Consider the following 27,309-nt stretch of genomic DNA (forward strand, 5'->3'; position numbering starts at 1 on the left):
TAAGACAGCAGTTGGTATCTGGAGAGTTAAAGAATTGGTTGGTACGAGGGAGAAAACCCCTATATATTTGGTGTCAGAAATGTTCTGCGTAAAAACAGTTCAGACTTAGCATAATGTTTTCAAGGTTCATCCTTGTTATGTGTTGAATTGTGTTCCCCCAAAGGATGTTGAAATACTAACCTTCAGTACCTATAAATGCGACCTTATTTAGAAATCAGGTTTTAAAACGTGATCAAGTTAATGTGAGGTCATTAGGGTGGGCCCTCATTCAATACAATTGTGTCCTTATAAAAAGGGGAAATTTGGCCTGTAATCCCAGCACTTTGGAAGGCCAAAGTGGGAGGAATGCTTGAGGCCAGGAGTTCAAGACCAGCCTGGCAACATAGCAACAACCCTTCTCTACAAAATAAAAAATTAGCCAGATATGGTGGTCCATGCCTGTAGTCTCAGCTACTTAGGAGGCTGAGGTGGAAAGATTGCCTGAGTCCACACATTCAAAATTGCAGCCAGCTATGACAGCACCACTGCACTCCAGCCTGAGCAACAGAGCAAAATCCAGTCTCTTAAAAAAAGAGGGTGTGTGTGGTGGGGGTATTTGGACACAGAGACAGATGTGCATAGAGGGAAGACAATAGAGAACACCACCTACAAGTCAAAGAATGCCTGAGGCTACAAGGAGCTAGTACCCAGTCTGCTAAGTGAAGTATCCCAAGAATGGAAAAATAAGCACCACATGTACTCACCATCAAATTGGTTTCACTGATGATCACCTAAGAGCACATTTAGGAATAACATTAATCAGGTGACGAGCAGATGTGGGGGGAGGGAGAGGGGGAGCCGATGGGTGTATACATACATACATGAGTGTGATGTGCACCATCTAGGGGATGGACATGCTTGGAGCTCGATTCAGGGGCAGGGGGCAAGGGCAATATCTGTATCCTAAACTTTTGTACCCCCATAATATGCTGAAATAAAAAAGAAAAAAGATTCTCTCTCTTAGCCCTCAGAAGGAACCAACCCTGCCGATACCTTGATTTCAGACTTCTAGCCTCCAGAACTGTGACAATAAATTTCTATTGTTTAAGCTACCTAATTTGTGGTACTTTGTTACAGCAACCCCCAAAATCTAATATATCCGTGTGTAGCATGTATCAGTACTTCATTCCAAAAAAGTGGCCAGTGTGTGGATATATCACATTTTGTTTACTCATTGAACATGTGGGTTGTTTTGACCTTTTGGCTAGTATGAACAATGCTGCTGTAGACATTTGTGTCCAAGTTTCTGTATGGACATATTTTCATTTCTCTTGGGTATATATCTAAGAATGCAATTGCTAGGTCATATGGTAACTCTAGTTTGACTTTCTGAGGAACTGCCAAACTGTTTTCCAAAAGTGACTGCACCATTTTACATTCCCACCAGCATGTGTGATGGTTCCAGCTTCTCCACATCCTGGTCAACACTTGTTGTCTATTCCTTTGATTATAGCCATTCTAGACAGTGTGAAATGGTATTTCACTGTGGCTTTGATTTATATTTCCCTAATGACTAATTATTGCTTTTTTAAAATGTGTTTATTTCCCACCTGGTTGTATATCTTCTTTAAAGAAACATCTATTGAAATCTTTTGCCCAGTTTTCAATTAGGTTGTCTCTTTACTGAGTTTTAAGAGTTTTTTATATATGCTGGATCATAGACACTTATTAAATATATGATTTGCAAATATTTTCTCCCATTCTGTGGGTTGTCTTTTGCTTTCTTGATGGCGATATTTGAGGCACAAAATTTTTTTTTTTAAACAGGGTCTCACTTTGTCACCCAGGCTGGAGTACAGTGCCACAATCATAGCTCACTGCAGGCTCAAACTCCTGGGCTCAAGTGATCCTCCTGCCTCAGCCTCCCAAAGTGCTAGGATTACAGGCATGAGCCACCGTGCACAAAGTTTTAAATATTTATAATTAAAATTTATCAATTTAAAAATCTCTCATCCATTATTTTTGTAACATTTCTGTATATCTAAAACTATTTCAAAGTTAAAAATTAAACATGTATAAACAGTAAAAAGTTCACAAAACTGCACAATACTACCAAGAGGGAGTAAAAATTGAATTTTTCATTTTCCATCCTATTTCTTTTTATTTTTATTGTCTTTTTTCCACCCCTCCAATCCTATACTATTTCATTCTTTTTCTAGATTATAAAAATGATGGAAATTCTCTGTAGAAATTTTGGAAATTAACATCATTAGTAAACCTACCATCCAAAGATAATCATCATTATCACTGAGGTTTGTATTCTTACACAAATATATAAACATTTACAAAAGTCTAGGATCACCTTGTTTTATGGGGAGGGAGGGCCATGTAAACATTGTGGGGAGATGGATGACCCATAGACTAACAGGAATTTGTGTTATAAAGATGTGACACCAAGGGTAGGTGCCTGATTTGGGCAATTCATGGGGTGATGCTTGAGCTGGCTTTGGAAGGTTAGTGATTGCTCTGTTTTAGGGGGAAAAAAGAGGGAGCTTTCCAGACTGAAGACAGCCAAGAGTAAAGGCATGTAGATGGTGCACGGATGGAAACCCTAGATAGTCAGCTGGGCTAGAGATTGGGGAGGAAGAGGTAAGGATGGAAGATACTGGATTTTTTTTTTTTTTTTGAGACAGAGTCTTGCTCTTTTGCCCTGGCTAGTGTGCTGTGGCATCAGCCTAGCTCACAGCAACCTCAAACTCCTGAGCTTAAGCAATCCTCCTGCCTCAGCCTCCCGAGTAAGTAGCTGGGACTACAGGCATGCACCACCATGCCCGGCTAATTTTTTCTATATATTTTTAGTTGTCCAGATTTCTTTCTATCTTTTAGTAGAGACCAGGTCTTGAACTCCTGACCTCGAGTGATCTGCCCACCTCAGCCTCCCAGAGTGTTAGGATTACAGGCATGAGCCACCGCACCCGGCCCAGGATACTGGATTTTTAAAGGCCTTCTGTGACAGCTAATGAAACCCTGTAGGTCATAGGCTTTTGTTAAAAGTTCTGAGCAAAGACCCAGCATGGCAAGATTTACATTTCAGAGAGAGGTTGTGGAGTTGTGTGGAGAACAGATTGGGAGAATGGGAGAACAGAAGCCAGGGACATGGCTGGAAAACCATCAGAATGTCTGTAGTACGTTTTATATCCTGACTGAGTACAAACATATAGGTGACCATGTGTCCTGGAAGGCCAGAGACAATCCCAGATTACATCTTTGGTCCCAGAGTAATTACTTTAGCAATCCCTTTCACACTCAAGTGTCTCAGTCTGGAGAATGAATACCATCTACAAACACACATCAGCGAAGCTTTTGCAATTCCTACCTTTCGTATGTGAAATGCACCGATACATATTTTTTTCTATTCTACCTCATTTTTTTTTTTTTTTTTGAGACAGAGTCTCACTTTGTTGCCAGGGCTAGAGTGAGTGCCATGGCGTCAGCCTAGCTCACAGCAACCTCAAACTCCTGGGCTTAAGCAATCCTACTGCCTCAGCCTCCCCAGTAGCTGGGACTACAGGCATGTGCCACCATGGCCGGCTAATTTTTTCTATATATATTTTTAGTTGTCCAAATAATTTTTATTTTTATTTTTAGTAGAGACGAGGTCTCGCTCAGGCTGGTCTCGAACTCCTGACCTCGAGCGATCCACCCGCCTCGGCCTCCCAGAGGGCTAGGATTACAGGCGTGAGCCACCGCGCCCGGCCTTCTACCTCATTTTTTAAAAATGTTGGTTGCAACCCATTAAACTAATTTCATGACACATTAATTTGTTCATAACCCATTTTGAAAAACTACCTACCGGGTCTTGGGAAAAGGAGAAGGAAACAGAGAATTAAGTCTAGGATACATACAGTTTAAGGCCGTGGTTTTCAACCTTGGCAGTGCATCAAAATCACCTGAAGTACTACTGAACATGCAGATCTCCCTAACTGCATATGGTTATGTGTGTATGTACATAAGTCTAAATGGAAACAGCTGTAAGACATCCTACCATAATGCACAAAAGGGTATGTATACTTACAGAGTTGAAAACCACTATTCTCATTAGTTATGTGACAACCTGGGAAGGTGCCCGGAAGGTGGGGACAGGAAGCATTGCGTGTGGCACCTTGCAGGTGCTCAGCGGGTCACTGTGAAACCAACCAGGCCTTCTCTTCGCGGGCCTCTTCAGGCCCTCGCTAACCAGAGGTCGAAGCCGCAGGACCAGATGCGGGCGGCCAGCGTAAGCGACCCGAGGCAGGACCACGGGGCCCCAGCCTCGGCCGCACCGTGACGCGCGGCAAGCGACGAAGACAGCCCCACAGTGCCCCGCGGCGCGCACGCACAGGCGGCGGTTCCCGGAGCGCGGCGGCAGCGAGCCGGCACCGGGCCGCCTCAGGCAGCCCTAGCCGGGCTGTCCCGGTCCCCAGCAGCGGGGGTTAGGATGGCGCTGAAGCGAATCCAGAAAGTAAGCACTCTCGCACCTTCCAACTCTTTGGGCGTCAGAAGCGTCGAGGCGGGCGGGGCGCCGATGTGAATGGCGACGAAAGTGCCACGGAGACTGCTTGGAAGGAAGGCGGTACCGCCTACGGCGCAACCCGGTAAAGGAACGGCGCGAGCGCGGGGCGGGGCGGGGTCACGTGCGCGCGTCACGCGGGCGGGGCCGCGGCGGCCACGTGCAGGCTCCCGGGCGGTGGGCCGTGCGGGCTTCCCAGAGGAAGGGGGTCTGCTCCTGTGGGGGCTCCAGAAGGGCTCGAGAGAGGGGTGGAGGGTGGAGCTGGGTCTTGGGTTGAGGAGGAGCTGCGCAGGTGGAGAAAAGGGAAAAGGGCCTTCGTGGCAACAGGGAGACCACGGGGCTTGGCTTTGGGGTGGGTGGGTTCGGGACTAGTATGGCCCTTAAGGACAGTGCTGGAATAACTGGTTTTTATCTTGCGGGTAACAGGGAGTCTTTATGGAGGCTTAAGGTATTAACTGGAATTTGGGAAGTGCACAACAGCAGGAGAAAGAAAAAGTATTTCTAATTCTGCCACCTCACTATTCATTGATATTTTATTGTACCTACTTCCAGTCTTTTTCCCATATTAAAAAAAAATACTGTATTTTGTATCCCACTTTTTCACATAACATTAAACGCAGGCATTTTCTATGTTGTGAATAGTATTTATAACTGTAATTTTTAACAGCGTTTCACAAGTACGTGATCAGTAACTTACTTTTGAGAATTAAATGAGGTGATTCGTGTTTAGCACATGCTTGGCATATACTAAGCATTGGATATGAGTTAACTGCCATCATTATTCTAAATTCTTCATTAAGTATGTGCTGTGATGAACATTGTCCAATGAGCCTTTTCCTTAATTCAAATTATTAACTTTGGCAGAGGTGGAATTACAGGATCTCTAAGAGTATGACTCATTTTTTATAAATAGGTATCCAAAAGAGATAATTTTGACAAATTATTGTCTAAAAGGGGTCATTTGTCATCCTGGGACTTTGAAGCAGGTGAATGACATGCTGAGGTATGTGTTATGAAAAGATCCTTCTGACTGGAGTGGGGCAGAGGGACAGTAGAGGCTATTGTGAATGTCCAGCAAAGGCTTTGCCCAAGTTAATGACTATGGAATGGATAGCAGGCCAGAGCAGAGGTGGAATTGACAGGACTTAAGGAAAGGATGTGGTGAAAGTTAGACAAGGAGGTTCACAAGATGGGTCACTGGCTGGATGGTGTTGTCATTGTCTAGGATGGGAATTAGAAGTTTTGAAGGCAGGGAGCAGGGTAGGAAAATAAGGAGTGTAGGTTTGAACCTACCTGTGTAGGCTGATAAGATTTAAAAAAGGGAGGACTTGGAGAAACAAGTTTGGACCATGAGGATGAAGTGGTAAGTAGAGATCCAAGGTAATTGAAGTCGTGAGGCTAGGGAGAACTTTCCTTGATAGGAATCAAGGAGAGAAAGAAACCAGGACTGGCTTCATGGGTGTTTGACACATTCACTCTCACAGGGCCTCATGCTTAGAAGAGCCCCACCCTTGGTTTTATGCTCTGCTGTCACTATCATGAAATTCTTATTGAACTAATTTTGCACAGGGCCCTGCAAATTATGTAACTGGAGTTCTTCAGAAAGGAGGAAGTGGGGTAGGTGCCTAGCAGGTAGCCAGCAGTATGCAGGGCTGAGCCAGGAGTGTGGCATCTACTAGCTACCCTCTTAGCTTCTAACCTACAGCCCTTGCCAACCAACTTCATCCCTTTTCTTTTTTTTCTTTTTTTTTTTTTTGCCCAGGGTAGAATGAGTGCCGTGGTGTCAGTCTAGCTCACAGCAACCTCAAACTCCTGGGCTCAAGCAATCCTTCTGCCTCAGCCTCCCGAGTAGCTGACACTACAGGCATGTGCCACCATGCCCGGCTAATTTTTTCTATATATATTTTTAGTTGTCCCGCTAATTTCTTTCTATTTTTAGTAGAAACAGAGTCTCGCTCTTGCTCAGGCTGGTCTCGAACTCGAGCTCAAACGATCCACCCGCCTCGGCCTCCCAGAGTGCTAGGATTACAGGCGTGAGCCACTGCGCCCAGCCAGTTACATCAAATTTTATATTCTGCCTCCCCTCCCCTCTTTTCCCTTAATGTTGTGTCATGGCATTTTCTCCTATTATTCTGTAGTTTTTAGAAACTATAATTTTCAATGATTGCATAATACTTGATTTAGTTTTTCAAGAAAACTTGACTTCTGATTAAAAAATTAGTAATTGCTTTCTAGAGAGAACTTGGAAAATCAGGAAAATATAGATAATACCATATTGCATCTACTTGAAGATGAATATTTTTTCAGATTTTCACTTCTCTGAAGTTGGGATGGGATGCTTCTTACAATCACTGTCAGGCAGCAGTTGTCACTTAATTGTCATTATATGTGTGAACTGGAGTATGGCAGTTCCTACTGAGGTAAATGCATTGTTGGTACTACTACAGGGTGTCCCAAAAGTTGACATACCTAGGGAAAATGGGAAATTGTAGCTAAATGTACCTTTATTTACAAAATATTCAATAGAAAATTTTACAAAAGTTTTCCAAAATTTGTAGTCTCCATACAAAGGAGACTAGCCTGAGCAAGAGTGAGACCCCATCTCTACCAAAAAGAAGAAAAAAAATCTAGCCAGGCATTGTGGCGCACACCTGTGGTCCTAGCTACGCACGCAGGAGGTTGAGGCAGAAGGATATCTTAGAGCCCAGGAACTGGACGTTGCAGTGAGCTACAGCGATGCCACTGCACTCAACTCAGGGTGGCAAAGGGAAACTCTGTCTCAACAAAAAAAAAAAAAACAAGACAACTGAACACCCCCCTCACAACCCCCCACCCCTTCAAAAAAAAGTGAAAAAAATCTTCAAAAACATTCTGTGATTTAGCACTGAAAAGAAAAGCATCTGTGAACATAGGCACAGAAACAGAACAATAGAGAGTAAATTTCATATTAGTGGAGCAAATATTTGTTGTTGGAGGAAGGAGTGCAATTTCCTGTTTCCATGTCAAGTAACCAAATGCTTCATAGACCCAAGAAAGGAGGGTACCACCTACCCTCAAGTTGGTGAGGCTAGGTCAGTTTTTCAGGCTGGGATGTGTGCAAAGAGATTATATAATGGGACTTTGTAGAATGAGTATCAATGGCTTGGAAGAAAACTCCAGAAACAGTAGTGGAGGACTCTAAGAATTGCTTCATCACCATTGCTTTGGAAGGCACAGAGGATGATGGTATTGTGCGGACATCAATGACTCAGTGTTGGGCTCTGCATGGGAAGTTTTAGGAATTCCTGAACAAATCAATTTATTTATTTCACTTGTTTTTCCTTTTTTTCAAGAGAATTAAACCGTTTATTGATTTTACGTGATAATGGTTGATACACAAGCTTCATTCTCATCTATAATTTTATCCTGTACTATTATTCAATTTAGATATATTGCATAGGATATGCCAACAATCAACTTTATAACCAATAATTCCGTGATTTTCCTTGGATGACCCCTTTTAACGGTGAGCTTCAGGTCGCAACAGTAACTGTCAGTTCAACTACACCAAAGTTTCTGAAGACAATATCTTCTGCACCCAAGCAGGTTGTAAATGAATTTCAAATAGAAGCTGACATCACCCTGAAGGAGTTCCATCTTCACACTTTAGGGAAAGTTTACCAAAATGGCTTCAGAGTAGACTAACTTTACACAGCACATTTCAAAAAAAAAAAAAAAAAAAGACACATTTATTCAGCATCATGATCATAATATTACATTTAGCAATCAACAGCATGGGTGCAAAAAAAAGAAAACTACATTAAACCCTTCGTTGGAATTCTTTACACTTTCCACAGAACAGAAACTAAAATAACCTGTTGTACAATTAGTCACAAATACAGTCCTTGAGTTTTTTGCCCATACACATGAGTATTGTCTAACACATGTCTTCTTTGTAGCAGCTAGGCCCTGCCACCACTGTGTCTGGCAGAGTTCACAAATCTGTTGTAACCTGTAGCTTCCCTGTCACTTCTCTGGCTCTCCTCTCTTGCTAAGCTTTGTTTCCCGGGAGTAATTAAAGCCTTCTTCCCCTGCCATAGCTACTGCTGCTACTGGAACCACCGTAGCCACCCCAATTGGTTTCGTGGTTTGGCAAAGTATTAGCCTCCACCACCATAGGGGCCAGACCTTCTGCCTTCAAAATTTCCTCCCTTCATGGGTCCAAATTGGAAGACTGATTGTTGTAATTGCCAAAATCATTGTAGCTTCCACCACCTCCAAAATTGCTTCCATCATTACCAAATCCATTGTACCCATCCCCAGTGCCACCATATCCACCACCACCAACACGGCTGCCACCAAAGCCACCTCGACCAATGAATTTTCCTCCATGGCCAAAGTTGTCATTCCCACCAAAACCACCTCCATGATTGCCACCAAAGTTTCCAGAACCACTTCGACCTCTTTGGCTGGATAAAGCGCTAGCCATCTCTTGCTTGGACAAGGCTTTCCTTACTTGACAGTTGTGGCCATTCACAGTATGGTATTTCTGAATGACAGTCTTATCCACAGAATCATGGTCATCAAAGGTTACAAAAGCAAAGCCCCTCTTCTTGCCACTGCCTCTGTCAGTCATGATTTCAATCACTTCAATTTTCCCATACTGTTCAAAATAGTCTCTTAGGTGATGTTCTTCAGTATCTTCTTTAATTCCACCAACAAAGATCTTTTCCACAGTTAAGTGGGCACCTGGTCTTTGAGAATCTTCTCTGGAGACAGCTGTCTTGGGTTCCACAACTCTTCCATCCACCTTATGTGGCCATGCATTCATTGCTGCATCTACCTCCTCCACAGTGGCATATGTGACAAACCCAAAGCCCCTGGAGCGCTTGGTGTTTGGATCTCTGGTTACCACACAGTCATCAAGCATTCCTCATTGCTTGGAATGGCTCCTCAGACTCTCATTGGTCGTTTCAAAGCTCAACCCTCCAATGAATAGCTTCCACAGCTGTTCAGGTTCTTTAGGAGACTCTGACTTAGATGTGACCACTGTGGGAAGAGAGACTTTAATGATGCTTCCTCGGCAGCGCCCCCAAGCAGAAAGGCTGTTTTTCCTTTTTTAGTATGCATGAGTGATACTTGATTTAAAAAAACAAAACAAAACCCAGAAACCCTTGTTTAAATAAGCCTAAAAGAGTTCCTTCAATAAGAATAATTTTTAAATAAAATTAAAGTTTAGGTGTAAAGAAAGCATTTGGTGTTAGTTTAATTGCCAGTATGTTTTCTTTCTTAGTTGTACATAAAGTTAACTTGTGTCTTACAAAGGATGGTGTCTTGGATTTGATAAAACACAGTAAAAGAACTGAGTGTGTACCATGGTTTGCTTAACTCTTTTTCTCTATTAATACTTGATACTTGAACCTCCTTTCCCTTTTTCAGGACTCTTTACTTTTATCATTGTTATTTGTAACAGTAATTATTATACAACCTTAACCTGCATAGTCCTTTACAATTAATAAAATATTTATATATTTATTGATTAGGTAATAAATTCCCATGGTTCAAAATTCAAAATGTACAAAGGATATACAGGAAAAAGTCTCCCACCCAAACCCGTCCTCAGCCCTATCTGATTCCCCTCCTTGGGGAATCTGATTCTCCTCCTCAACCAGTGTTATTAGCTTCTTAAGTATTCTTCCAGAAATATGCATATATATATTCATTCTACCCGTTTCTCCTCCCCCTTTTAATAATACTAATGGTAGCATCCTGTATACACTGTTATTCTTGATATTTAGTGGGTGCTCTTGCACACATTATATACATTTAAAAATTTATATTAAGAAAATTTATAACCACACAAAAGTGCAGGCAAGTATAATTACAACTTAACAGGTAATTACACTGAGGCCCAAAGAGGTGAAAGTGATTTTCCCAGTGATGGAGCTGGAGCTCAGACCTGAGTCTTCTAGTCCTATTAGGTGAGCACAGGAATGCAGTGTTTTGAGTGGATGAGTTCTTGTTTGTTTGAGACAGAGTCTCACTCTGTAGCCCTGGGTAGAGTGCAGTGGCATCATCATAGCTCACAGCAACCTCAAACTCCGGGGCTCAAGCGATCCTCTTGCGTCAGGCTCCCAGGCAGCTGGGACTACAGGCTCGTGCCACAACGTTCGGCTAATTTTTGTATTTCTAGTAGACACAGGATCTTGCTCTTTCTCAGGCTAGTCTCAAATTACTGAGCTCAAGCAATCCTTCTGCCTCAGCCTCCTGGAGTGCTAGGATTACAGGCATGCGTGAGCCACCTTGCCTGCCCTGAGTGGACTAATTTCTTTCAACTCACATTATTCTTCCTGGAAGTGCCAGATAGCATTTGAAACACCTGGGTGCTGGTTAGTGTCTATCAAGAGGGACCTACTTCTGGCCTTTCAGGAATCATTAAGGTATCATAAGTAACTGTTCATCACAGCCCTTAAAAGGAGGGATATGGATTCTGGATTCTGGGTACAGTGGGTGTAAAACCATGGAGGTGTGGGAAAACCTTGTGAGCTGGAGGGAAATTGGCCTGTACTGCCAGCTTTTCCAAATCCCCTGCAGAGTGATAGTGAGGGCCACAGAGCGGAGAGGTAAGCAAAAAGGAAGTGTTCCACAGAGGTTTCTGTAGCTCTATTACATTTCTGAACGTGTCCTCTGGTCCCCTTGCACAACCTCAATTGTTCCCCAAGTTCACTTCTATTGTGACTATTCATAATGCTGCTTACTGAATACTTACCAAGTGTAACCCATTTTACTTGTGAGGAAATGGGTTCGGACATACTAGATGCTAATTGAGAACTGGCCAGTGGTATACTGGTAGATATTTAAAAATCAACCCTGGAGGAGAAAACATGGCCCTGATTTGTAGCTTCTGTGGTATTAATACTCCCATCCTGGCTGATTAAATTTGAGGAGAAGTAGGATAAGTACAGGGTGGCCAGAGAGGTGGGGGTTACGAGAATGATCAGCATGCCCAGAGACATGCTGAGATCAGGAGGGTCTGTGGATGGCACAGCGGTAGGTATAGTTCAGGTAAGAAGGAATGTCATAAGCCAGGTGTGAACTTTGTACACGTACCTGGACCCTGGGGTTTGTCATCTTCTGAGTAGTTTCCCTGCCACATGATGTGCCATTATTTGTGTCTCCTTCCTTCACGTTAGAACATCTGTGGAGACCCCAGATGTTTACTGAGGTCTGAAACCTGGGGAGGAGAAGGAATACTGTATAGGAAACATTCTCATACATGCAAATTAAAGTTTGAGAGTCACTGCCCAAAATCTTGGGCCTTGAGACTCATGCTGGGACAGGATCACTTTTAAGGATTGTGGCCAGAGTTGGTGTCCCTTAAAGGGAATCTAGTTATGGTGTAATTCTTGCAGTGTTAGATTTTGGCTTGTATGTCCTTAGTCTTCATGTTCAAAGCCCTAGGACTTGCCAAACACCCAGTGGTGGGTAGTGGGATTGGGATTGGGATGGTGGTAGGGGAGGTAGAGAGATTGAAATACCAGGGCCCTTTCCTTAATTGAGCAACTAATTGTGCTAATTGCTTCCATGCGTTAATGTATTAGCCCAAAGCTAAAACCTGGCACTTGCCCTTCTCCCAGAACACTCTCCTAGGGCTCTTTTTCTCCCATATCCTGAGAACCTGGGAGGGAGTGTCCTCTACCTGCGCAGGTGAGAGGCTAGGCTTGGGGGTAGGACAGATAGATCTACATGTGACTGACTCTTTACCTGGCCTCTTCCAGCTCTTTGAATAGGTAACTTTAGCTCTGTATATTTCAGTTTCCTAATTTATAAAATGGAAATGGTAATACCTACTTCTCTGGTATCTTCACAGCAGGGAGTAGACCGCCATGACCTGCCTTGTCTCCAACCCCCTCCTGAGGCCTAGGAGCCCCCTCCCACCAGGAGAATTCATTCTGGGTATCAGGATTGGTGTATAGAGGCAGCATCCCAGGCATATACCAGCGCTGACCCACTGTCTTGTGTTCTAGGAATTAAGCAACTTGCAGAGGGATCCTCCTGCCCAGTGTTCTGCGGGACCTATGGGTAATGATTGTAAGTATTTTTTGAGTCTTCAGATTGCAGGAGTGTTGCAGTTAAGACCCCCAAATTTATCAGCCAACCAGTATTTAAGAAACTCAGTTGTGTTCCCTTCATTTGCTTTTGAATTGCTTTTCATTCGAGGCCTAGGCCAGAGTTCACAGCAGCTTGGCTGGTCAGGTTATACTCAAAGTAGAACCTGGGGCATAAGAAAGCCAGCTTGGCCTGAGGAGTCACATTGACTTCTGGAAAGTGCCTCTGACCAAGTCAGACTTGGGCACTCGTGTAAACATTGTTGCAGCACTAGTCTAGAGTCTGGTGCAGTACCTAGGAGCAGAGCGGGAGGGCCAATGAGGGTCAGGGCAGTGGATTCTTGCCTCTGCCAAAGGAAGGGGCAGTATCTATTCCTTTCTCTCATCTCTGCTTTTCCCTGGGGGAGACTGAAGAAACAGCTCTGGTAGATGGTCAGGAGAGGGTTAGAGGGAGAAGTAGCACTGGTGCCAGCTCTCTGCCACCTCTCACAGCCGTTGGCCAGAGGCTGAGCTGCCCAGCATGAGGGTTTCCAAGTCTGTACTCTGGGCTTCTTGGGCTCCCGGATACCCATCCTTCACTGTGAGGCTGCAGTAGTTGCAACTGTAGGAAAAGTGGGTGGGAGGGGCGATACCTCAGAGGGGAGATATCATAGGAGATACCAGTGATACCAAGGGTGGTGTCCTAGGTACATGGACCAAAGAAAACAGGAACTCAGAACGTGTATGCCAATGTTCACACACCATGATGCACAGTTGTCAGAAGGTGGTAACAACCCATGTGTCCATCAGTGGTTGGTGGGTAAACACTGTGGTTCTGACACACAGTGCAACATGGATGACCTTGAAAACATGCTAAGTGAAATAAGCCAGAAAGAAAAGGACTGTTATTATATGATTCCACTTACATGAAATATCTAGACTGGCAAATTTATAGAGACAGAAAGTAGATAAGAGGTTACCAGAGGCTGAGGGGAGGGAGAAATACGGTTTTGTGGGTACAGAATTTCATTTTGGAGGTGATGGAAGAGTTTTAGAAATGGTTGCACAACACTGTGAATGCATTTAATGTCACAGAATTGTATACTTTAAGGTAGTTTAAACTGCATATTTTATGTTATATATATATGTATATATTTTACTACAATTAAAAAAAGAAAAATTTCAGAAAGCTGGAGAAAAGGAGGGGATGGTGTCACATGTGTGCCTGCATGTCCTGGGAGGGGTTGGGGCTCAGAGGCACCAAGGGTGGGCAGACGGAGCCACTGGGAATGGAGGGCTCAAAGGTTTTTGTGGGAGATTAACTCAACTTTGGAGCAGAGCAGAGATGAGTCCAGCTGCTTGTGCAGAGCATAATGAACAAGGGCTACGGTGCTCCACTGTTTCCTGGCACCTGTTTGTCAACCTGCTCCCCATTAATCACTGTTTTGCTTGTATTGTCCGCACAAGCACCCCAGGTCTCCATAGCATGTTTCCCCTCTTACCTGTCACTAAGACAATGTCAAGTTAAATGAGATCAATGTCAGACTGAACTGCTCTAGTTCAGCGTTAGCCATCTAGAGGCATCTCCTCAGCGTGTGGCTCAGCTCGCACCCACTCTCTCTTACCCAAGCCGCATCCTGAGGCTGGAGGCAGCTGGCACTGTTGGCGAGGCCAGCATCAAGGCCACCATAACCCATCCCTCAGTGGACATGCTTCAGGCAGCCGTGGAAGCTGGCTAACCGTTTGGGGCCATTTCATGCCTGCCCCATGGGCAAGCACCTCCTTTCCAGCATCCCTCCTCTATTTCCTTTCTCATCCTTTCTCTTTTGGGGCCTTCTCTTCTGACTCTGCCCTCAAACTCTGCTCAGTGCCCCAATAGCTCTCAGGGGTTAAAGTAAACAAGCCCAGAGGATCCTAACCTCCTATTCTGAAATACTTTGTCAAAAACACCTTTGGCCAGGTGCAGTGGCTCACACCTATAATCCCAACACTTTGGGAGGCCAAGGTGGGAGGATTACTTGAGGCCAGCAGTTCGAGAACAGCCTGGGCAACATAGTGAGACCCTGGCTCTAAAAAAACAACCAAAAAACAAGAAACCCGTACCACTTTTATTTCATAAGGAATTCTGTTCTACATTATTATTAGGCAAGAGTACGTCTACTTGCCAACTAATGATTAGTATGAATTGGAATAAAACAATCAAAAGCAAAAGAAGTGCTATTTTCATTAGCCCAGGCAGCCTTATTGCAGGTAAAGGTGTTCTCTTCAAAAGCATTTCTTTGAAATACTGAAAGAGGCTCCTGGCGGTCTTGACTGACTCTGGGCACCTCTGGGGGTTTGGGAAGCTTCTGTTTCAGTCCCTGCACTTGTGCTCCCACCTCATGGCTTTGTGCTTTCCTGGTTCTGCTGTCAGGGCTAGAGCCTGTGGGGTATTTGAACAGGTGGCAGGAAAATCTGAACAGGACTGGGTCTGAAACCTTGGACTAATTCCATACCTATTTGGAATCTATACAAGACAGAATTCTCTTGAGAATAACAGGCCCCTCAGATGGTCTCAGCAACCCACTCCTAAGGGTGAGTAGGCATTTTCCACAAAGGCTGTGGAGTCTGTTGCCCTGAGACCATTCATATGACTGGGGAGGCTTGAAGGTGAGTGAGTGGTCCACTCTAGGGTAGCTGTGCTGAGTGCACAGGAGCTGTTTGGGGCAGTGGAGCAGGAAAAGTAACCTGAGATGTGTTACTTTTGGGTATGAGGTGTGATGTGCAGCAAGAGGAGGCTCTAAACCGGTGACGGAGTGCAGCCTGGCCTCCAAAGGTGAGGACCTGGAAGGGAAGAATGAGCGGTGCTCGTTGTGCCCTTGTCATTGAGTGCCCAGAGCACAGGGCACTGCTCAGGCACTGGGCAGAGGATACCGATGAAGGTAGCACCGATGAGACTCCAGGGCCATGGGCAGTTGGCTTCTGAGAGAGACTTTTTGGAGAGGGCTTTAGACTTAATCAAGGAAAGAACCAGGGGATAGAAAGAATTTATAAAGAGCAGTGGGGAAAATGGCTGAAGCCTGGTTAAGGCTTAATTCTGTGCAAAGAGAGGACTGAATTATAGTTGCTGGCACCTGTATAGTAAAGAATTTAATCTTGCCCCCAAAAAGATCTGGACTTCATCCCCAATCCCTGGGAAGTGATCTCTAAGACATAATACCTGATAGGAGTATCTTTGTTTGCCTGAAGACTTTGACCCACACACCAGCAATGTGATTGAGGGTGAGGACTTCCCGTGCCAAATAGACCAACCATATGGTTTAAGGTGAGGGCTTGGGTCTGCCTGGAGGGGCTGGAGAATGGAGACTGAGATCAGCCCTGTAGGCACTCAGTCAGTCAGTCATACTCTCAGGGGGAGCCCCAGTAAAACCTCTGAACACTGGGGCTCAGGTGAGTGTCCCTGGTTGACAGCACTCTGCGTGTGTTGTGTTGTCAACACATTGATGCCAGGAGAGTAACACATCCTGACTTCATGGGGAAAGGATAACAGAAGCTCTGCATTTGGACTCCTCCTGATGTTAATCTGTGTTGTTTCCCGGTAATAAACCATAACCATGAGTACAACAGCTTTCAGCAAGCTCCAGGAGTCCTAGCAAGTTACTGAATCTGAGTGCGGTTTTGGGAACCCCTGGCTTGAAGTTGGTGCCAGAAGTAAAGGTGTCTTGTGTGGCAGCACCCACTAAACTTAACAGTGCCTTTTCAGTAGAATAGACATGTTTACTAGGGGGTCTCTTACGTGCCCATCTCTCTTTTGTCTTGTAGTGTTCTACTGGCAGGCCACCATCATGGGCCCGGTAGGTAGTAGCTGCTGAGCACACCGCTCCAGTTTTGCTTCTTGCGCTTCGTGCTTAGCATGCTCACTGATCTCTTTCTGTGTCTCATCCTTCCAGAATGACAGTCCTTACCAAGGAGGTGTTTTCTTTCTGACCATCCACTTTCCTACGGATTACCCTTTTAAACCCCCAAAGGTGAGGCCCCCCCCCATGACCCCCGTTATGTTTGGGTGAAGGACAGCATGTGACGAGGGGCCTTTCAAATCTCTAGCGAAGAGAGCTGTGCATGGGGCTTCTCTGAGGGCCTGCTGCTCCACCCTGTGGTGACAGCCTCCTGGGATTTTGGGACTTAATCTCGTTGTGAGCTAGGGTTAGTGTGGTGAGCTGGCCTCCCTACTGAGGCCACAGTTCTACTGATGCTTCTTGTGTAGTTGAGTCTAGTCACTTCTCCAGGCTCTGGCTCCTTCCTTCGCAGTTCCTTATTTATGCTCTGGGACTGGGGTTATCAGCTGAGGCGATTTTGTCCTTACACCAGGAACACTTAGGCAATATCCTGGGATATTCTGGGTTATCAAAACTGGGGGGCTGGCGGTTGCTACTGGTGTCTAGTGAACAAAGGCCAGAGATGCTGTTCAATACCCTACAGTGCACAGGGCAGCCTTCCCTCCCGTGACAGAGAGGGATCACCCCTGAGTGTCAGTGGTGCTGAAGTGGACACACCCTGGTCTCAGACCCTGGCAAATCATTCATCTTATCACACCTTCAGTTTCCTTCATTAAGCTAAAAGGATAGCAAGCCTTCCTTTGCCCTTCACACACATCCCATCAGTGAAACCTCAGAGAACAGTGCCACCAAAGGGAGGGAGAAGCCTGGGGGAGCTGCCTTGACCACCCTGCCTAGGCATGGCTGGTGCGCTGCTGGGATGTCCTGTCTGCAGGTTGTCCTGCTGCCTGGACCACCGTGCCCATGTCTGCAGGTTGTCCTGCTGTCTGGACCATCATGCCCATGTCTTACCTGGGCTCCACATGCCCAGGCAGAGCCTGCCCTCCTGAGGCCCACAGTCCTGTGCAGGAGAGAGAGGACATTTAGTGTGTGAACTGTCAGTGCTAAAGAGGAGCCCAGAAGTGGTGGGTAGTAGGAGCCAGGGTGACTGGGGAGATCACCCTGGGGAGGGGGCACTGCAGAGTCTCAGCCCAGGAGGGGCGGGGCCCACAGGGAACACCTGGGGAAGCGAGCGTGTGTTGGAGTGGGGAGGAGGCCAGAGGGGTACGGCCCAAGGAATGGGGTCTGCATGGCCATTGTGTGGGCAACTGGGGGCTGACAGATGCGTGATTCAGTGGGCTCTACATACCAACAGGGTCACCTGCTGCCTTGTGGAGAAGAGGCTGGGCAGGGACCCCAGCCAGGCGAGGCTCTGTGGTGACGCATGGCTGGTGGCATAGAGGTGGGGAGAAGAGGCAGATTCTGGGGTGTTAGGCAGTGGAGCCAACAGGATGGGCTGTGGTCACACAACAGTGTGTGTGAGATTCACGTCCCTTTTAACATCTTTTTATTCCCGATTGCAAAATGAGTAAACATTAATTATTATCAAATTAGAGAACTAGATATACAGATGAAAGTCAGTCTGCTGCAGACCCAGAGAAGACCATAGCTGGCATCCTGGTGTATATTCCTCCCTATTTCTTTCTGCATGCCCCAATATATTTCTTTCCTTTTTTCTTTTTTTCTTACAACAGGGTCTTGCTCTGTCACCCAGGCTGGAGTCCAGTGAAGTGATCATAGTTCACTGTAGCCTTGAACTCCTAGGCTCAAGCAATCCTCCTGCCTCAGCCTCCCGAGTTGCTGGGACTACAGGTGTGTACCACCACACCCGGCTAATTTTTTTTATTTTTATTTTTGCAGAGACGGGTTCTCAACTAGGTTGCCAAGGCTGGTCTTGAACTCCTGACCTCAAATGATCTTCCCACCTCAGCCTCCCAGAGTGCTGGGGTTCCAGGTGTCAGCCACCGCATTTGGCCCTATTTTTATTCTCATTTTAAAATAAAAATACCAGTTCTCTTTTGTGAATGAGGAAACTGGAGCTTAGAAGGCTGTATGATTTCCTGAGGATGACGTGCCCATAGTGGAGGTTGGGACTCAAACCCAGATGTGGCAGGCTTGTTAAAGAAAAAAACTTTATTTTGAACAAATTTAGACTTAGAAAAAAGTTACAAAAATCGTATAAAGAGTTTTTATATAGCTCATCCAGCTTTCCCTCATGTCACCATGTTACAATACTGTGTCTACTATGATAAAAACCAGGAAATTAATATTGGTCATGATACTACAAACTAAACTCACATTCCACTAAGTCCTCCTTGTGTTCCAGGACCCAGCATTCATTTATTGTTGTGTCTTCATCATTATAGTCTGTAATGGTGCCTCAGTTTCCCCTGGCCTTTCATGACCTTATGCTTTTGAGGAGTATTGAACAATTATGTTGTCAAATGTCCCTCCTTTTGTGTTTGTGTGATGTTTTCTCAGGATAGGACTAAGGCTGTGCATTTTGACAAGATTTACTCAGAAGTCCTGAGTCTGTGTCAGGGCACCACAGCTCAGGGGTTGTGATGTCACTGTGTCTTACCACCCTGACTTGTCCTGATGGCTCAGTCTAGGTCAGACTCTTAGCCACTATTTTTCATGTTGTTTGTCTGAACCAGCATGAAGAAGCCCTTTCTGGGATCACCAGCCACAGCTCTGCCCAGGCATCGCTACCAGAGGGCACCTGGTGCCTGGGTATTTTAAATCTTGGTTCAGTGTGTTCAGGATTCTGGGGCCCTTTCCAGCTTTTGGCAAGAGAGAGTGGGGTGTGCTGAACAGGGTGATGACAGATGCTAAAATAGCTCCACAGGGTTGTAGTATAACGGCTGTTCAGCGGGGTTTGGTTGGAAAAGCATGAGCATGCTTCACGGGTCTCTGATCCTCCAACCCCCTCCTGCCCCTTCCTTGTAGAGAGACTGTGGTAGTGTCTCATGACTGCTGGTGATTTTCCAGCTTATCTCTTTCATTAGCATGCAAGCCACTGAGGAACTTCCTTACAGTAAACACATACCGATGTAGTCCTTTATGTCTCTTGGGCATTTTCAGGATCCTAATTGCCTAAAGACAAAGCAAAGAAAACAGGGGTTATTATTAAAAGACTAAGAAGTAAGCTCTGTGAGTTGGGATTATTTTAACAAGGAGAGATGTGAACTGAAAGTGGGAGTAATACTCTACAAGAGAAGAAAGTGCTTCTGTCTTTTTAAAATCTCCTTCCACGGGGGAGGGAACAAGATCAACTGGATTTATGTTTTGGCAAGAATTTTCTGACAATAAGAGGAATCTGGCAAGATTGCATGATCTTCTTTATAGGAGATATTGAGGCAGATACTTACTTCTGAGACCCTTTTGAAGTTTGACCCTTCCTGAGAAACATCATACGGTAATATATGTTCAAGCTCACTTACACAAAGCCCTCTTCTCATATTCTAAAGTAAGTTCTTTAAAAAAAAAACATTTTATTATGAACTATATCAGGCATACAAAAAATTATAAATAATAATATAAAGGATGCCTGTGCATCCACCATCCAGCCTAAGGATGGGTTCTCAGAGCAAGGGGAGGAGCAAACTCATTACTGTTGCCTTGCCCCAGCCCTGGCCCAGTGGGGTCCTAGGTGAGCCTGATTCTCGTCATGTTCCTGTAACAGTAAAAGCTGCACCCGACTTGGAGCACCTTGCCCATCACAGGAGCTGACTCTATGAGGCCCACACAGCCCTGGGAGAGGTACCATGGCCTGTCTATAGCAAGGGCTGAGGTCCAGGGAGGTCATTTGAAGCAGTAATGTGTGGCTGTGGTTTAAAACAAGAAAAAAAAAATGTCAAAGGGTAGGAGACATACAATGAAAATAGGACCTTCTTACCTTCTATATACTTTGTGTCTCTAGCCCTTGCCTCCTTTCCCCCAGAGACAGTGAGTCCTACTTGTTTTTTCTTTCTTTCCAGGCATAATCTACACCTGTGCAAGCACCTGTGTGTGCTCCTTTATTTCTCCCATGAATGGAACAGACTTTTCCATGTAGCTGCATCTTGCTTTTCCCATTAGTAGTACATCTTGGAAATTGTTTCCTATGAGCACATTCATTTTTCCCCCCACTTCTCCCCATTCATTCTCTTTAAATTCACCTCATTCTTTTTAAATAGTTGTGTAATATTCTTTTGCATATATGTAACATTAATTTCACCAGTAATCAAATGGAAGCCATTTATGTGGTTTCGTGTCTTTTGCTAGTATCCTTGCATATTTGAAATCTGCAAGGGTATTTGATGGCTAAATTCTGAGAAGAGGGGTCTTATAAAGGGTGAAATAGAAAGGGGAGAGGATCAGCGGCCTGGCAGAGGGCCCGTGGCCTGGGTTTTTCTGCTGATGATGTATCTTAAGCCAACAAAATATCTATGCCTTGTGTCCAGCCAAGACCGATGATGACTGAAATATCAAGTCTTGTCCAAGTCAGCTAGACCAAAATAAGCAGTTAAACAAGGGATGAGAAGTGAATTCTGTAGAGCTGTTTTCCTTTAGTGACTATGTTTTGTCATTGTGTCAGTAATCAGAGTCATCGTTTTTTGCATAGAACTTCTGGGCCTTGAGTCACTCTTGTTAATCCTCAGAGTGCACTACTTTGGGAGAGATGGTATTAATACCCTTATGTTCTCATTTCTGAAGGATAGCATTAAAAAAAATTGCCCTATATTCAGAGTGAGAATCCAGCAGGGAATGGATTAGGGTAGTGGTCCCCAACCTTTTTGGCACCAGAGACTGGTTTCATGGAAGACAGTTTTCCATGGACTGGGACAGGGGGGATGATTTCAGGATGATTCAAGCACATTACATTTATTATGCATTTATTTGTTTCTTTTGTTATTACATTGTAATATATAATGAAATAATTATTCAATTTGCCATAATGCAGAATCAGTGGGAGCCCTGAGCTTGTTTTCCTGCAACTAGAGAGTCCCACCTGGGGGTGATGGGAGACAGTGACTGATCTGACAGGAGGTGGAGTTCAGGCAGTGATGTGAGCAATGAGGAGCAGCTGTAAATACAGATGAAGCTTTGCTTACTCACCTGCTGCTGACCTCCTGCTGTGCAGTCTGGTTCCTAACAGGCCAGGGACCGGTACCAGTCCACGGCCTGGGAGTTGGAGACTGCAGGATTAGGGAACTTCTCCTGAGTGATCACCCACTCCTAACCCATTAGGGTTTGGGGTTGGGGGTCCAGCTCACCCAGGACTGTGTGAGGCTGGGTGCACAGCACACTCCAGGTATAGTCCAGCAGCGGCTACTTCTGCTGTACTTAGTTCATATTCCAGATGTCCCTGTGATTTGTCTAACTTGAGGTCTCTTGTCTCTGCAGGTTGCTTTCACGACCAAAATTTATCACCCCAATATCAACAGTAATGGCAGCTTCTGCTTCAACATCCTACGGTCTCAGTGGTCTCCAGCGCTGACCGTATCAAAAAGTAGAGACACTGACAGCATTTTCCTCGTGCCCTGTCTCTTGCGTTTTCACCTCAGCACTGACTGGGTAGAAATGGGGACTCAGAGCAGGCAGTTTTCCGAGGTCACACAGCCCCACTGCTGCTGTGCCCACGTGGATGTCCTGTACTGCAGGGGGCAGCGTCAGCAGCGGAACCTGGTTCTCCACACCCTGGCGGTTCTCAGCAGTCAATTGCTGTGGGGTGCTCAAGACTCATAGGGGTGCAAGAAGGAAATATTGATTCTACTGTTTATCTAAAAATAAGGAAGGCAAATATTACATTACCTTCTCCCTCGTTAATTCATCCAACAAGTACCAACGGGGACTGTGAGTCAGCCCTGAAGGAAGAGATACAGGTCCTGCTCCCAGGGGCCTCACAGTCAGTGGAGAAATCCTCCCTCCCCAAATAAGGGATGTTGAACACATACATGTCTCTGGATGAGGTTGAAGAAATCAGTCTAAACAGGGCTTTAGACATGCAGATATTCCTTCCAAGCTAAGATGGGCTGAGCATGGGCTGTGTGCACATGGGAAGCCTGAATGGAGATGTGGGAATGCAGTGTCCTGTCAGGTGGAATGTGAGTAGCGTGGTGAAAAATCAACCTGAGAGAAAGAGTCCCAAGCCCAAGAAACAAGCTGGGAGTAGAGTATGAGAGAATGCAGGCAGCAGAGCCCTGGGCAGCTGGAAGAGGCCACAGGGTACCAGAGAAGCTGGCAGGGGCGGGCCTTAGGAGGCTAGAGAGGCCTTACAGAAGTGGGCATGGTCAGTCCAGAGGGACACAGCCCCTGCCCCTGCACTGTGGTACAAATCTCTGCAGTGGCAGAGCATGCTCACCAGGCTCAAGCATCCAGGAAATAGCCCAACATCCTGCTGAGATAGCTCCTCTCTGAGTTGAACCTTGAGTATGTAGCCTTAGCCCACTGCCTGAGGCCAGGGAAAAATACAAGGAGGAAGGCAGCCATCATAATCTACCAGCTTTTGGGGTCTGCTGGATGCCAAGCCAGCAGAGCCAGGGCCAGTGTGGCCTTAGGTGCGGGCTCAGGAAGGGGAGAGGAAAGTGGAGTGGCAGGGAGTGGCCACTCAAGTCATGGGGAGGGAGGAAGGGCAGGTGGGCCTGAGTGACCTGGAGGGAAGTCTGCAGCCCTTTTGACAGCCTCTGAGCTCAGAACAGTAGGGGGGTTGAGGATCTTGAGAAAGGCAACCTGCCCCTCCCATTTGTAGCTTTACCGTGGGGAACTGTGGTCAGGACTTGGATGAACTGGCCAGAGCCAGTTTGTCTGGAGTCATATGGTGAGTCAAGATCACAGCCAGGAATGATAGTCCACACTTCTATCTGGGGACCAGAGTTCCTTCTGCTCCTCGTCACAGCCCTGGTGGGGTGATTCCCTTTCTCCAGAGTTGCTGAGAGCCACACTGAGCACACATCCAGAGACAGTGGTGGCATGCAGGAGCAGGAATGCATTTGCTTTGCAGTCACACACACCTGGTTCGCAATCTGGTTTTTACCCATTTACTCAGTGTTCCAAGTCTGTGACTTAGGGGTTACCTGATTGTTCTGAACTCCTGTTTCCTTATCAGTAAATAGGGCTTCTGGGAACAAACACCAAAGGTGTGTGGTATGGGACGCAGGCAGGGGTGGCGTGGGCAGTTGGAGGCTAAGACAGGGCACTTCAGTGGAGAAGGGGAATGAGAACCGGACTCACTAAGGAGGGAAGTGTCCTAGCGCAGGGTGCCTGGGGCAGCAGCGTTCCTGGGGCCACACTGTGAAGTTCACACTGAGACTGCCCTTTAGCCAGTACATGGGGTGGAGCTAGTGGAGTGTCAAGCAGACAATTTAGATTGGGACATTGAAGGGAAGACAACTGCTTGGTCAATAGACAGTGCAAGTGCAGGGAGGCTCGCTGGACCCAGAGGCAACCCACGACCTCATGGCTGCAGCTAACTGACCTTTTCTTTTCTTCCCAGTTCTCTTGTCCATCTGCTCCCTACTCTGTGCCCCAACCCTGATGACCCTCTGGTACCAGAGATAGCCCATATCTACAAGGCCGACAAAGAGAAGTACGCGTCCTCTTGGGGGTTACTTTGTGCCATGGCTGCCCCAGGCAGCTCCAGGTGGTACCTTTGCTCTGAGCTGGTGCTTCTTTGCTACACAAGTTCCCACAGACATCTTCCTGCTCATGCTGAGCCCAGGTGTGCAGTGGTTGTGTCCTGGGCTTGGACTCCCGGCTCTTTCACTTCCACACCCTTTGACTCTAAGGAGGGAGAAGGAGATAAAAGCAATCCATCCTGCTGGATAACTCATCAACTGCTGCTACTAAATCCTAAAATATTTCCAGCCCTGCCCTTGAGGCCGGCAAAGTCAGTGATTAGCCAAGAATGGACTCAGAAGAATCTGACAAGAAAATTCTGGATTAAATTCTAAGGTTTATAGCATAAAACAAGGGACGTCTGCTTGGATACACCCAGGGTAAGGCTGAGGCCAGTCAAGGTGGGAAACGCTGCTGTGTTCAGTTTGGTTGAGGCTCAGAAGTCAGCAGTGTGTTGCTATTTCACCAACAGACCCTCACTGCCCACTGCTTAAACACCAGTTACCAGGCCCAGAAATGTAGAATTCCAACCCCTTTGGCCAGGCATAGCCACGTGCACTGTAGCATGGGGGTGTCTGTGGTCAGTGGAGCAGGCACAGGGAATCATCACCATGTGTTAATCTCTGAGTGTTGGTGGCATGGTGAGAAAGGGCCAGTGTGGCAGCAGCCCAGGCAGCAGGAGCAGCAGCCCTGTGGGTGGCACTGGGAGAGGGTATTGCTGGCTCTTTTAGAAAACATCTCCAGGGAGTCTTTTAGTTCATTACTTCTCTTCTGTCTGAAGAGATTAGAATGGAATGTGGTTTTTGCAATTTATGTTTTTCTTAAGACCTCTGTAGATCTCATTATTTCCCTCATTGGGGTTTCCTCAATAACAGAATGATTTTTTTTTTATTTGTATTTTGAGATAAGGTCTCACTCTGTCCCCCATGCTGGAGCACAGTGACATAATTATAGGTCACTGAAACCTTGAACTCCTGGGCTCAAGTGATCCACTTGCTTCAGCCTCTCAAGTAACTAGGACTACGGGTGCACACCACCACACCAGCTGATTTTTTAAAATTTTTTGTAGAGACAGGAGTCTCGTAATGTTACTCAGGCTGGTCTTGAACTCCTGGCCTCAAGCAGTCCTCCTTCCTCCACCTCCCAAAGTGCTGGGATTATAGGTGTGAGCTACCGCACACATCCCCAGATGATTTTTAATTGATTAGAATTTAAATTGTATTTATTTATTTTATCGCTTATTATGAGATACTTTAGACATACCAAAAGTGACTTTTTTCAGTGCCTGTTCTAACTACAAATCTCTCTAATTTTCAGTCTCCTGGCATCAGATATCATTATAATAATGAAGGATAAATGTACACACCTACATAGCCCTCAGCAGGTGCCCGACCTGCCCCATGTGCAGTACAGACTTGTCCAGTCCTCCCCACAACCACACAAGGCAAATGGTCTCCTTGTGGTAAACAAGTAAGGAGTTCAGGGCACAAGAGAGGTAGCCCGGCTGCTGAGGGTGGTGCTGATTCACACTCTGGCAGCCAGACTCCAAGCCCATGTTCTGAAGTTCGTGTGTTGGGCGGGCTGTAACTACTCCAGACTTTTGTGTATCTTTTCTCTATCCTCCCTGCATCCATATTGTAGGACCAGAGAGAGAAAGGTAGGGGTGTGTTGCATTATTAAACCTTCCACAGAAGATAGTTATGGAGCATCAGTAGGACTCCAAGCTAGGGGTTTATAGCCACAAATGACATGCTCCTGCTCCAGGGAAAGTCTTTATTCCATTCATCTATCAGTCCTAGATGTTCGACAAGAAGTGGCAGCAGCATCTTCACATCAGCCCTGTTCTCTGCTGCACGCTGAAAGGGAGTGACCAATTAAAGTGAGGGTGTCAATCCCTCTGCTTTTTTCTTCCAGGTACAACAGACTAGCAAGAGAGTGGACCCAGAAATATGCTATGTAAGTGCCTCGGAGGTTTTACAGGAGACATTGTCCAAGAGAGCTAGCCAGGCAGAGAGGTCTTCCCGTGAAACTCTGAGCTGTTGGCTGAGCCACTGGCAGACCGTCATCTATGCTTCAAACATTGGTCACCCACTTTCTCCAGCCGCAGCATGTTGGTACCATCCTCAGCCATTGTGGCTTTGAAAATGTCATGTCTCTGATGCCAAATCAGCAGCCATTGTTGTTCTGATCTGCAGCCCTTCTTGGGTACACTGGAATTGGTCCCTCTGCCGCAGCTCATCTGCTTGCCTCCCGGGGGTGCTGAGCTCTGTACGCCTCCCCTGCTCAGCCTCAAATGGTGCTGCTGCCTACCATGGCGTCACATGGGGGCCTCAGCCTGGGCCCTCACCATGTGCTCTTTGCCTTTTAAAACTCAGTGCCATCCCAGCTGTCCAGGGTAGAGTGGGCTTTTGTCACACCCTGTCTGCCACAGAACCACATGCCAGGGAATCAGCTCACTCACCCTGGAAGGTCCTGGGAATTGAGAACAGTGTCACTGGGAAGTGGAGGCCGCCCTGCAGCTTCCACCAGTCTTCCTCTACAGTGCCACATGCCGGCATTTCTCCTCTCACACCAAGAAGCAGCAAGTGGAAAATGTCAGGATATAAAGCTCATAACACCCCATGAGAGATGACTGTTTTTAGAAGCAAAAACAAAATTATGAAACCTGAAGAGATTTGGGTTATACTTTTCTGTGTGATGTGGTTTTTCGCCATCCCCTGCTCCTCCCACTAGGAGCCTACACCAAGTCCAAATGTGAGCCATTCATAGACTAGAACACAAGGGAGAGAGACTCTTCTCAATGTAAATAAAAATGCAATTCACTCATAACTCTAAATGATACTAAATGATAATTGACTTTTTTTTTTTTTTTTTTTTTGAGACAGAGTCTTGCTTTGTTGCCCGGGCTAGAGTGAGTGCCATGGCGTCAGACTAGCTCACAGCAACCTCAAACTCCTGGGCTTAAGTGATCCTACTGCCTCAGCCTCCCGAGTAGCTGGAACTACAGACATGTGCCACCATGCCCAGCTAATTTTTTCTATATATAGTTTTAGGTGGCCAGTTAATTTCTTTCCATTTTTAGTAGAGACGGGGTCTCGCTCTTGCTCAGGCTGGTCTCGAACTCCTGACCTTGAGTGATCCACCCACCTTGGCCTCTAAGAGTGCGAGGATTACAGGCGTGAGCCACCTCGCCCAGCCGATAATTGACATTTAAGTCTCCTTTTCCTTTCAGGGAGAACAGAAGATATGGACACTTTTGACA

General features: G+C 46.0%; 3 protein-coding genes across 3 annotated transcripts in view; 1 reads left to right on the plus strand and 2 right to left on the minus strand.

Moving 5' to 3' along the window:
* Positions 1 to 4,510, minus strand: part of LOC123647362 (up-regulator of cell proliferation) — a 60,188-nt gene extending 55,678 nt beyond the window's left edge. The window contains exon 1 of the mRNA XM_045564762.1: positions 4,497 to 4,510. The gene's annotated coding sequence lies outside the window, so the exon portion shown is untranslated. The remainder of the gene's footprint in view (positions 1 to 4,496) is intronic.
* On the plus strand, positions 4,348 to 26,886 carry UBE2D4 (ubiquitin conjugating enzyme E2 D4 (putative)). The gene is given in 8 exon segments (XM_045564765.1): positions 4,348 to 4,480; positions 12,535 to 12,598; positions 16,396 to 16,427; positions 16,524 to 16,601; positions 21,837 to 21,942; positions 23,926 to 23,952; positions 23,955 to 24,018; positions 25,962 to 26,886. Coding segments are annotated over 8 exon segments (441 nt in total). The 5' UTR covers positions 4,348 to 4,456; the 3' UTR covers positions 26,008 to 26,886.
* LOC123647363 (heterogeneous nuclear ribonucleoprotein A1-like) lies at positions 8,718 to 9,437 on the minus strand. The gene has a single exon (XM_045564763.1). The coding sequence runs from the start codon at positions 9,435 to 9,437 to the stop codon at positions 8,721 to 8,723; it is 717 nt and encodes a 238-aa protein (XP_045420719.1). The 3' UTR covers positions 8,718 to 8,720.
* Positions 26,887 to 27,309: the final 423 nt, after the last annotated feature.

Source organism: Lemur catta, chromosome 11 (assembly GCF_020740605.2).
Source record: "Lemur catta isolate mLemCat1 chromosome 11, mLemCat1.pri, whole genome shotgun sequence".
Lineage (NCBI taxonomy): Eukaryota > Metazoa > Chordata > Mammalia > Primates > Lemuridae > Lemur > Lemur catta.